The 12,971-nt window shown below is 38.8% G+C and overlaps 1 protein-coding gene across 2 annotated transcripts in view; it reads left to right on the top strand.

The window, feature by feature from the left end:
• Window positions 1–12,170, top strand: part of Fut8 (fucosyltransferase 8) — a 215,279-nt gene extending 203,109 nt beyond the window's left edge. For both annotated transcript variants that reach the window (XM_013115426.3, XM_040742877.1), the window contains 2 exons: window positions 169–319; window positions 11,168–12,170. In XM_013115426.3, the coding sequence (XP_012970880.1) occupies window positions 169–319; window positions 11,168–11,485 (469 nt within the window). In that variant the 3' untranslated portion in view covers window positions 11,486–12,170. The remainder of the gene's footprint in view (window positions 1–168; window positions 320–11,167) is intronic.
• The last annotated feature ends 801 nt before the right edge of the window (window positions 12,171–12,971 follow it).

The raw sequence follows: 12,971 nt of genomic DNA, 5'->3' as shown, positions 1-12,971 counted from the left end.
TCAAGATATTCTGAAGTAGTTTCTTTTCCATTGTTGACTTGAAAGATGCAACTACTCTACTAAATGTTATAAAGTTTTCACTGTTCAGGAGGGAACTTTTGATTAAAGAAGTGTTCTCCTTCCTGTAGAATACTTAAGCTTAGTCATGTACAAATCTCTTTTTTCCAGGTACTCCAATTATGAATTTATTAGTGATAACTCTATTTCTTGGTCAGCTGGACTACACAACCGATACACAGAAAATTCACTTCGGGGTGTGATCCTGGATATACACTTTCTCTCCCAGGCTGACTTTCTAGTCTGTACCTTTTCATCCCAGGTAAGTGGTAGCACATTTTAATGACCTGTACTCAGTGTTGTACTGAGCAGGAAAATTGTGAGTCTGTGTTTTTAGTGTTAGCATGACTCCAGTATAATTTCATTTAAACTTAGTAGTGATATCTTTTGTGAAAGAATAAAGAGATCCCATAGAAAAGCTGCTTGAGCACATTGCACATTTAGTTGTTTACAGCAATGGTTGAATACATCTCCACTGAAGCCAGTTAGTTAGTCCATTAAAGTACTTGGTTGTTCATAGCATCTAATAGAAACAGCACATGATTAAGTTTACTTATAGTTTCCTGATTTTGCAAATGGCTACTATGTAACCAGAACCTATCCATTCAATACCTCAGTACACTGATATGATGAGACTTAAGTTCCCAGACTTGCCTCACTTGATTGTTTTATAATAAAAACAGTAAATGCAAGTCTTTTACAAGTCCTATTGTGTTTCTGTGAAGCAAGAAGCTATATATTAAATTTAAATAATTCAGTTTTAAAAGTTTAAACACTGCAATACCTCAGTAACTCCTTGAGTTTGATTGTTGCATATAGGTTATGGGTTTGGTATGTATATGTGTTTATGAGGTATCTAATCAGTCTTCTGTGCCCTATGCAATACTGGTACTGCAATATTGGTTCTGCAATACTTATTGTGAACTCTATCCAGTTATCCAGTTATCACTGATTAGCTTACTTAACCAGCCATTGAGTGACTGTGCTCAAAGTTACACAGTGTGCTAAGAGGATTTAAAAGGACTTTGAAGATATGGGTCTTGCACTCATTCAAAATCAAAATACAACTAGTGGACGATTACCAAAAATTTTAAAAGGTAAAATAAGTGCGCTTAATGCTGAGAGCCTCATGGTAAAGAAAATAAGAGAAAAGTGCAGTTTCCATGGGAATTTCAGAAAGAATAAAGAAATGGACCATATTTTTTACAGTATGACAGTCAGTACCTTATCTCAGTAGGATGTTGATAAGATTTTCAGAAGGCACTTATCAATGCAAAGGCTATAGTTCTTCATAGTGAAATAAGAATATAACTCACTATAAAAAACAGCTACACAAAACAGGAGTCACACAGCAGGATTCTTAATCTCTACAGAAAATCTCCTTAGACTTCAAATTCCCATGGAGGCATCTAATGGCAATGTTTAACTGGGATGAGATTCCTTTCTCATAGCCGGTCAGGTATTTATCTACTTGATCCCACTCCTATTTCTGAGAACCCAGCTACCTGATAATACAGACTGAGCAGGATATACTTAGGAATGAATATGTATGTGTGTGTTTATGTATGTATGTATGTATGTGTATATATGTGTGTATGTGTGTACATATACATATGTGCCTATGATAAAAGTTAATGAAAAAGAGGCCATGAATTTGAAAGACAGTGAGGAGAGGGGCATGTGGGAGAACTAGGAGGAGGAAAGGGAATGAAGAAATGATGTAATTATTTAAAGAGTCATTTCAACAAGTAAAATAGCTGAGTACTTATTGCCAAGCTAATGACTTCAGTTCAAAATTCAGTCTGAGGGAATGAATGCATGCATTCATTCATAAATGAAATATAAAATTTAGCTTTTTCTTTAAAAAAAAAAAAAAAGGGCCGGGCGGTGGTGGCGCACGCCTTTAATCCCAGCACTCTGGAGGCAGAGGCAGGCGGATCTCTGTGAGTTCGAGGCCAGGCTGGACCAACAGCCTCCAAAACAATACAGAGAAACTCTGTTTTGTAAAAAAACAAAAAATAGGAGTCACTTTTCCTGGTCACTGTCTGCCCTGTAGCCCTAAATTTTATCCCTGTCTGAAGCCTGTTCTTCCAGTCCAGTGTTTCTAAACCTAGGCACCGCTGGCATTTGGAGCAGATAATATTTTATTATGAAGAACTATACTGTGCATCTCGGGTGTTTAGCAGCATTCTTGGCCAGTAGTACCCTTAACACAAGTTGTCAAAAACAAAAATGTCTCTGGACATTGCCAAATGCCCCTTCCAAAGCTGCCTTGGATGAGAATCACTGTTCTAATTATAAGTTCTAAAATCAATTAAAAACATATGTGTCTCATTTACAGGAATGTGCTCAGTGTGTTTGCTTTCTTCTAGCCCTTCTTAAGAACCCTTTTAGGCCCATTCTGGGATAGAAAGTAATCATGTTTCTTTTTCCTTTTAAATGTATGCTTTAGAATTTTTGAACAGCCAAGATTTTCTAATAGTGGCCTAGTCTAGATCACAAATAGTCCTAAATTCAAGGCTCTGGATGGTGGAGAGGGGATAGCTAGCCATCTGTTAAATAATCTACTGTGTTGAGATAGAGGGCAGCCAGCTATAGTATACATTATAATTGCCTACCAGATAGATGTCTATTCTCTTTCTTCCTCAGCTTGTATTGGTAATGCTAAGTTATTTGTGCAAGTGTTCTGAAAATACTCAGCTTTTAAAATAAACAAAAATAAAGCTGTAGAGATGGCTCAGCAGTTAAGAGCATTTGCTGCTCTTACAGAGGACCAAAATTTGTTCTCAGCATGCCTTTAACCCCACCCAGCACTCGGGAGGCAGAGGCTAGAGGATCTCTGTGAGTTGGAGGCCAGCCTGGTCTACAAAGTGAGTTCCAAGACAGCTGGTGCTGTTACACAGAGAAACCCTGTCTCGGAAAACAAAACAAAACAAAACAAAACAAAAACCACCATGGCCAAAAACAACTTGGGGAAGAACAGATGTATGTCACCTTATACTTTCAGGTTGCATGGCATCCCTGAGAGAATCCATGGAAGACACTTAAGGCAGGAAACTGGGAGCAGAAACTGAAGCAGAGGCCATGGAGGAGTGCTGCGTATTTATGTGCTCCACCTGGCTTGTCACCTGCTTTCTTATGCCATTCAGGACTACTGCCTAGGGGTAACAATGTCCCTGATAGGCTCCGTCCTCCCACATCAATCATTAATCAAGAAAATGCCCTACAGACTTGCCTACAGGACAGTCTTGTGGGTCAGTTAATCTCTTAAGATTCCTTCTTCCCAGATAATGTCTGTGTTTATGTCAAACTGACAGAAACCATCCAGGACAGTGACATTTCACACATAAGTCAATCATCCTATAATGTGTTGGTGGGAAATGCCGCGCACAAACCATCTACTTGATCATTTATATTCTTAGTTACTAAATCCACCTTACTAAAGCAAATAAATTATAACTGAAGAAATGATGGTTGGCAGCTCATTGGTAGACAAATGAAATATCAAAAAGGTTTTCTGAAAATTCTCTTTATTAAGTTGTAGAATCAGTTTTTACTACTCTGGAATCTGATTTACCAAAGCAATTGTAGATGCTTAAAGACCTTAACATTGGAACTGGAGAGATGGCTCAGCAGTTAGGAGCACTTGCTTTTCTTCCAGAAGATTCAAGTTCAGCTCCCAGCACCCACACAGTGGCTCACAAACATCTGTAACTCCAGTTCAAGGGATCTAGTGTCCTCTTCTGGTCTCATCGGCACCAAGCACACACATGTGTGCACAGACATACATTCAAGCAAGCACCCAAATACATAAAATGTAAAAAGACCTTAATGCTGAAGTTTACTTTGTTTAATGAGCAGCATTGCTTAGTAATTTGATTAGTTTTTTTTTTCCTGTGACACCACCCTTTGTAACAGTTGTTAAAACAGTCTCATGCATTATTTAACTCCAAATCCACACAACAGGAGTGGTTACATTATACACTTTGAATCAGATTTTGGAAAGCCCAAAAGACAAAATTAAGAATAACATTCACTTTTGGGGTAGGAATTTCCATTGAGGTATAGTTCTAGTTCTAGAAGCAGTGGTGAATACCTTCTGAGAGTAGCAGAGAAAACACAAGATAAAAGATGTGACCCCTCTGTCTGCTTCCCAGCATGGAGGACAAGAAGTCTGTCTTGAGTCAGCCTGTGTACCCCTCACCTTTGGCACTGGATGCTGTACTGTGCCACTTGTATTTCATTTATTTGGGCATTTGTTAGAGAAGCTTTTTCTTTGCTAGCCGCTTTGGTATATCACCCGCCAGCCACCTGGGCTCTGCCGCTTTGTAGTCCCCAAATAAACACACAAGACGCTGTATTAATTATGAAGCTGTTGGCCTTGCTTGTCTCTTACTGGCTAGCTCTGCTTTAAGTAATTACCCCATAATTGTTAATCTAAGTATGTCTCTTACCGGAGAATAGTTCCGGGCTTCCTACCCATGCGGTTACATCTCGAACTCTCTTGTGTTTCTCCTTCCCAGAATCCTCCTGGACTCCTAGCCCCACCTATCTAGATTCCTACAGGCTCAACAGTACTTTATTGACAAATAACAGGACTTCCCCCAACATCTCCTCTTTTCTGTTTAAACAAAAAGAAAGGTCTTAACTTTAACATAGTCAAATTGTATATGACAGAGCAGTTATCAAGTAAGAACATAGTTACAATATTTTAGCAAGATTTAAAGAAAATATCATCCATCCCATCCTTGTGAGTCCAAAGTCCTATATGTAGCTTATCTTTTATCAAAACTTAGGAAAACTATAACTATAACTATCTGTCTTCAACTCCATCAAAGACCACAGAAGGATAATATATAATCACTAGGATTGACAGAGACATCTTACTGCCTGGACAGTCACCCAAAGTTCCTCTGTAACGTTGGGGCATCCATCTTCAGCCCATAGGCCACAATGTGCTTGGAACACTTCTCAGCAAAGCAGGAAATTTCAAACTGTCCATCTGCGCTGGCAGTCTGTCAGTCATTTTTCTTTGTCCTGTAGAAAGTCTCTTAGACTCTTTTATGAAGCAGGAACCCTGTAAGACTGAGTTCAGCAGTCACTTTCCTGTGGGTCCTGCATGTCCAGTTTATACAACAACAGTCAAACAATCTAGGCAAGAGCATTTTCTTGCCCAAATGGCTAATCTTGCCATGTTGAAAGCAAACTTTATAACGAGTTTCTTCGATGCCCATCTTCCTCTCAGACGTAATTGGTGCTGCCAGGAGCAGACATTTCTCATTGTCAAGACAAACCCTAAACCATTTAAAATGCCATTTTCTGATGGTCTTTGAGAGGTTTGAAGACTATCTGTCTCAATTACATCTCTATATATCTAGAAAACCTAACTTACCTAACTATAAGTTCTAAGTAACTATCTATAGTCTGTATTCAATTATGCATTATGTTTTAAAAGAGCAGTATAAGCACAATACTTAATCAAGAGGAGAAATATACACATCACAAAATTGACCTTGAATTTGTATCAATAAATGAAAAACAATACCCATACCATAATTCCCTTTTTTACCATTAAAAAGGATTGGCTGTGATCATTAGCCAATTATAAACAACCCCATTTAAATGAAAACAAAGATTTATAAACAAGATGGGAATTAGGACGTTGCTCATTCCAAACTGCTTCCTGCTGGAAGGGGGCGCTGTTCATACCATGGGGATCATGACAAAACCCAGAAACCTGTATAAGTCCTTATTTTCAGGGTCTGTAAAGCTCCATCATCTTAGCTGTTTCAGTTGTTGGAACACCTGGTCCACTGCTTCCGGGGGTCTTGGTTCCTCGAACCACAGAAGCCTGGAAGGAATCCTCAGCTTTTCATTTTCTGTAGAAACATAAGCAAAAGCTCCTTTTCCGAGTAACATATCCTTATACTTAAATTTTGAAGTCAAGGCATTTTTAAAAGATAGAAGTAGAATTAATTTAGCAGCATTTATAATCAAGTGTACTTTAGCAGCTGTTCCTTCCTGAGCAATTATAAAACTGAAAAACACAATAGCGTACAGTATCCAGACTCTCTGTGTATTTTCCATCTTTACGTGGCTTATTTATTTATCTATTATTACTTTATTTCTTTCACTTTTATTTATTTTTCTCTGAGACAGGGTTTCTCTTTGGAAACCTGCCTGCCTCTGCCTCTGGAGCAATTCCTACCGGCGTGCGCCACCACAGCCAGCTTTTGTATTTATTTACCACTTTGTCGTTTCATTGTCTCCCTCAATCTCACATATATTTTTAAACACACTGTAAACCTTTAGAGGTTTTGTTCATCCAAGTCTGACTTTACTGTAAATCTTTATGTTTTTCTGGCCACGTGTCTTATCTGTAAAACCGCGGCTGTTTTAAACTGCCGTTTCAAGATGGCGGGCGTAAGCGTGATTTCAGCTTACTGCCTCAGTCCATGCTGACATCCAGCAAAAGCTGCCACTTCCAGCTGTATGTACACTCCTTTCAATCGTTAGTAGAGTCTCTTAAAACAACCTTGCTGTTTTTTTTTTTTTATGCCGAGTCAGGAAGACTCCGGTAAGCGAGCCACGTGAATCTCGGCTTGTCGATAGCAAAACAGAGCACACCTGAGAAAAATGCTGCTACCAAAAATCTGTGCTTCTCTCCGTTCTTCTGTTTCTAAAATTCCTTTAAAGCTTTTGTTATTTTGCGTGGAAATTCATGATCCCACTCCTGACACCATTCTGTTAAGAGAAGCTTTCCTTGAGAGGAGCCTTCCCGCCCGCCTGGTTCTAGATCCACATCAGTCCCAAATAAACACACAGGAGGCTATATTAATTATGAAGCTGTTGGCCTTGCTTGTCTCTTACTGGCTAGCTCTGCTTTAAGTAATTACCCCATAATTGTTAATCTAAGTATGTCTCTTACCGGAGAATAGTTCCGGGCTTCCTACCCATGCGGTTACATCTCGAACTCTCCTTGTGTTTCTCCTTCCCAGAATCCTCCTGGACTCCTAGCCCCACCTATCTAGATTCCTACAGGCTCAACAGTACTTTATTGACAAATAACAGGACTTCCCCCAACAGGCATTAATACAGTACAACAAAGACTGGTTATATTCTCTCATGGTATAGCAAAACAACGCAGTCTAAAGGAAAGGTGTACAGATCTCCCAGCATTGCCCACTAATCCAAGAGTGACTTTCAGATTCTCAGACTAGGAAAACCTCACCTGACTGTATAATTTGACAAAAGCAAGGTTAATGCCCCAACCCGTGGGACATTCAACATGGGGTCTGGAGGGCACCTAGAAGAAAGATGAGGACAGGCGATACGAAGAATGGATGCCAAGACAGGAGTCTGATTAAGGCGACAGCTTTATTTCATCCCAAAGGGATTTATATGGGGAAGGGAGGAGAAGAGGGAATGGGGGTGTGCTGCAGCTGCAATGAGCCTGGTGGAGCAGAGGTCAGTGGGATGGGTAGGTCATACTGTGTCCTCTGGTAACCTAACTGCAGACTCTAACTTTCACATTCTTCCTTCTATCGTACAAACCTACGTCCTCGACTAGGCAGATAAGCTGCAGGTCTGTTTTGTCGGAACTTGCTTCCTATCTTAAGAAGTGGTATTTCAGCAATGTGACCTGGAGTCACGTCTTCTCTATGAGGACGTGATAATGCTATGATTGAACTATAGCGAAGGCCCCGACACAAGGTCCTATCTGCTGTGAGAAAGCTTGGAAGCCCATATACACATCTGCATATTTATTTCTAAGGACTAATGGATACTTACTTTTTAAATACTTTTAAAACCACTATACCTGTGTTATAGCCTTTAGCAGGATGTTTGCTGTCAATCATCACTGAATGCTTAATAATGTGCTACAAAGTGTTGAAGTGGTGTTGGCACAGAATGAAATAAAATATACTGTATACAGTCATGTTTTGTTTGTAAACCAAACTCTGCCCGTCTCAGTCATGCACACTCAGAGTACCAATCTTGAATATTGCCATCAGCTGCAAGCCTTCATTACCTACCACATGATTTAAGGAAGCCAAATGTGGTTGAATACAACCATCAACAATGTAATGATCCTCCTAGCACTTACCAGTAAATGGCCCCAGATTTGAGTTAAACAACAGTTATTTATTCAGAATGTTGTATATGGACCTTAAGTTTTAAATATCACCCATGGGCTTGAACATTCATTACTGGAGCGCCCGTTGTTCAGTAGGTAATTACTGAATACCTACTATGTGGTATCTATGGTTCCGAGTGCTTATCCAAAAGCAGTTTCATATGTGCTTGAGAGCATATGCTCTAGAACGGGAAAGAATTCTAATTGTGGGTGTAATATTTACTATCTGATTTTATGGTTTTTGTTTTTGTTTTTTGTTTGTTTTAAGATAAAGTTACAAAATCTCGCTAAAACAAACTATTGTTAAAATTTTCACAAAAGGAAGGCAAGGCCTAGCTTGTGGAACATGGGGCAGTGTTGTTCTTGTGAGAGCAATGCATTAAAAAATGAAGAGAGAGAATTATATGTGAGTAACTGCTAAGGTAGAAATTGTGGTCGTCCTGAGAGTAACACAGCCTTGAATATCTGCTAAGAACAGCAGGAGAGTGGAAGGAAGGACCATGAAGAAAAGACTCAGGTTTCCCCAGGAATGTCTTAGCTCTTTGGTTGTCTTTCTGATGCAACATAATGAATGTGGAATATAAGATTTGTAGTAGAAAATATATATGACAGTTACAAATATACGAAGGTTTTCTGGGTTTGTACTTGAATCTGCCACTTACTAATAGTGTAACAGGGGCAGATGCTTTTATCTTTAGTTCCCTTTGGCATCTGTAAGATGAATGAGAGAATCTTACAGGGCTACTAGGAGTATTATGCCAAATAATGTCTCACATCAGTATTTGACAGCAAAAGCTCAGCAAACATTAGTTTCTTCCATGTTATTTAGTTTGTTATTAGTGGAGCTTCATTATTTTAATTACAGTTATGTGTCTCAGCAATGAGGGTGTTCTGAGAAATGTGTCATTAGGCATTTTTGTCATTGTCAGAATGTGACATACTATGAACTAAATAGCTACAGAGTTTTGAGGGTGTATTTGTGTATTTGGTCTGTCGTTAATGATATTTGTTTCTTTCCAGAGTTCAGTTTAATTTTGATTTCTCTGTATAGGCTTTTGAATTTGAAGTTTAAAAGTTCTAAATTGCTTTTATTATAGTTTTATTATAGTTTTTGTTTCTACCATTGATCCCATCTATATCATGGCAGTCCCAAGGTAAACTTAGTTTGTTAACAATGGTAAATTGAAAACAAGCTGAGCCTGGTGGTGCATATTTGTATCCCAACATTAGAAATACAGAGGTAGGAAGACTAAGAATCCAAGGTCATCCTTAGCTACTTAAAGAATTTGAAGCCATCCTGAGCTACATGAGCCCTTATCTCAAAACAAACAAAAATCATTGTCTTGATTCTTTCAGTTAGTAGTTGAAACCATAGTATTAAGATTTAGGTCAGTTTCACTTATTCACTTTGTATTTTAATTCCTGAAAAAAAAATAGAAAGTTGTCTAACTTTATTGTGGGTTACCAATTACATCTAGCCTTTGAGAACTGCTCAAGGTCCTTAAATTCAGATTCTCCAGGAAGTTGAGGTGAGGATTAACCTAGTCATTTTACTTGGTTTTAAATGTTAGAAGATGAGTGTCTCACAATAAGGTATTGCTCAGGTTAGAGTGCTTGTCTGTGTACAAGTTCACTGGCCAGCATAACTGAGAAAGAGAAAGAAAACATCTTTATTCAGTTCTTGAACTCCATGAATGCCTCTGTTTAGAGACATCTGCTGAGTCATTCAAAAGTGCCATTAGCAAGTTAATAGCTATTAATAGTGGTTTCATTTCTAAGTAGATGCAAAATGTTGGCATAAGGACAATGAAAATTTATTAACTGAGATAACCAAACTAGAGATACAGAGAAATTTGACCTGCATTTAGATCTCAGTCAGAATATAAAAAAGAAAAATGTTCTAAGCAAAATGATACTTCTCTCCTGTCATGACCTAACTTAGGAAAGGGTGGGAAACCCATTTGACTTTCTAATGAATCTGTTAATTGCCTGAATGCTACCCTTCTGTGAAGGTGGCCTAGCCTTATCACCCAACATATTAAATCCAGGAAGTGAAGTTCAGGACATGTGATTTTATCTGCTATCATGAACATCCTTTAACAGCAGAATCTTTTAAATCATCTTAAAGAAGCACTGGTTGGGCAGATATATCTTCAGTAAAGATTATTAGCCCAGCTGATATCAGCCCAAACCTGTTGTTACGAATACAGCACATTTCAGAGCTCTTTAGGAGTAGCTGATATATTTAAACCCACTTGCTCACTGGTCATCAGTAAATATATAAATCTCTATTGAGGAGAGTTCTGAGAAACCACTGTATTAAAATTGAATAGAGGGAGCTGGAGAGATGGCTCAGCCATTTAGAGTGCTTCCTGCTCTGCTAGAGGACCAGAGTTCAGGCTTAAGTGGGGCTGGCTGCTCACAATTCCTGTAACTCTAGCTCCAGGGGATCTGACAGCCTTCTGGCTTCTACAAGCAGTTGCACACACATACACATGCACATAGAGAGATATATGCACATATACATCAATACAATTAAAATTAATTCTTAGCAATTTTTTAAAAAGAGTGGGTAAAAGGATGAGAGCAGCAACATTTGTATTATTTGAAGTGCTAATCCCAAACCTTAAATTCTCTAGATAAAAACGTGTTCTTACTCATTTTTGTGTGACTAGTTCCCAGCTTGGAAGACTATGTAGCTCTTTATAATGTTTACTAAAAGCCAATTAGTTCATATTCTTAAATTACACTGTATAATATATGTATAGCCCCTGCTGTTTTAATTCTAAAACACATGTGTGTGCACAAGTGCATCTGTATGTGTGTGTGGTGTGTGCATGAATGAAGAATAACTATCTGTCACCTGGTGGCAGTGGACTGTTCTCAGCCCTCTCCAACCTAGAGCCCATCTTTGGTTAGAGATCAAGGGTGTTTACACTGTGTACTAACGCACTCTTTTCCTTCTTTCCCAAGGTCTGTCGGGTTGCTTATGAAATCATGCAAACATTGCATCCTGATGCCTCTGCAAACTTCCATTCTTTAGATGACATCTACTATTTTGGAGGCCAAAATGCCCACAACCAGATTGCAGTTTATCCTCACCAACCTCGAACTGAAGAGGAAATCCCCATGGAACCTGGAGATATCATTGGTGTGGCTGGAAACCATTGGAATGGTTACTCTAAAGGTGTCAACAGAAAAATAGGAAAAACAGGCCTGTACCCTTCCTACAAAGTCCGAGAGAAGATAGAAACAGTCAAGTACCCTACATATCCTGAAGCTGAAAAATAGAGATGGAGTCTAAGAGATTAACAACAGAATTATTTCAGACCATCTCAGCCAAGCAGAAGACCCAGACTAACATATGGTTCATTGACAGACATGCTCCGCACCAAGAGCAAGTGGGAACCCTCAGATGCTGCACTGGTGGAATGCCTCTTTGTGAAGGGCTGCTATGCCCTCAAGCCCATGCACAGTACAGTAACGTACTCACACATAACATACAAACGGATTCTTTTCTACTTTGCCCCTTTAAATATTATGTCCCCATGAAACAAACACTGCCACATTATGTAATTTAAGTGACACAGACATTTTGTGTGAGACTTCAAACATGGTGCCTATATCTGAGAGACCTTTGTGACTTACTGAGAAAATGAGAACAGCTCCCTTCTGTGGGGAAGTTGGTTCTTAGCCGGTGGTGGAGTGGCCACTGAATTCACTGCAATCAACAGATTCAGGATGAGAACGGATGTTTTTCCTTTATATGGTTGTCTGGATTTTTTTTAAAGTAATTTCATCAGTTCAGTTCATCCACCTCATCATTAATAAATGAAGGAATACACCAATAAAATAAAATGAAATATTCACTGTCCATTAGGAAGTTTTATAAAACAATGCCATGAATGAAAATTCTTTACTACTCAATGTTTCTGGACATTCTCTTTGATAACAAAAAATAAATTTTAAAAAGGAATTTTGTTTAGTTTCTGGGATTCTGTATCACTAGATGAGGTAGTTATAAGCTTCGTAGTAGAAATATGGGAAATGGGTTTATAGCTTTGAAGATTTTTTTTCTACTTTTTCTATTTCTGATAGAATAATCATATTTTAACTAAGAGAAGCATTGGTCCCCTCTAATACTAGTAACTGGCTTTAGTCGTGCATATTATATGAAATTGCTAAGAACATGCTTTGGGGGAGGTGTTCGCTCGCTTAGTTTGACATTATACACTTGTTATAATTGAATGAAATAGTCTTTCTTTTGCTTCCAGTATAAGTAATAATCCATAGCAGGTTTGTGTGGCGATCTCCCTTACTGTGGCAATTGTGACTTTTTATGAATTGAATCCCATTCTTTCACCCAGATATGTGCTCTTCCTGTCTGAGGAGTTGGAAGTTGATTGTGTTTCTGGAGTATATATCTCATGATATAGAATCTTGCAAACAAATGGGAGGGGTCTGGAATGAGATCCAAAGTAAGCCTAGAATCACCTGTTCTAAGTTTCTTTCTAGGAACCCATATTGGAATACTACAGAAGAGTGAGATGCCTTCTCTCCTTTCACAAGAGAACCCCTATCTGTATGGGGCCCCTTCTACAGGAGCATTGTATAGCATGTGTTCAAAAAAGACAGGGACTCTAAGTAGCCCTGGCTAGCCTGGAACTTGCTCTGTAGACCTTGCTGGCCTCAAACTCATGAGGATCCACCTGCCTCTGCCTCTGGAATGCTGGGACTAACGATGTGCTCATCACACCCAGTTTGCCTCCCAAATGAA

Source organism: Mesocricetus auratus, unplaced genomic scaffold, assembly GCF_017639785.1.
Source record: "Mesocricetus auratus isolate SY011 unplaced genomic scaffold, BCM_Maur_2.0 Super-Scaffold_15014, whole genome shotgun sequence".
NCBI classification, from domain to species: domain Eukaryota; kingdom Metazoa; phylum Chordata; class Mammalia; order Rodentia; family Cricetidae; genus Mesocricetus; species Mesocricetus auratus.
This window is presented reverse-complemented; position numbering and strand designations above follow the sequence as displayed.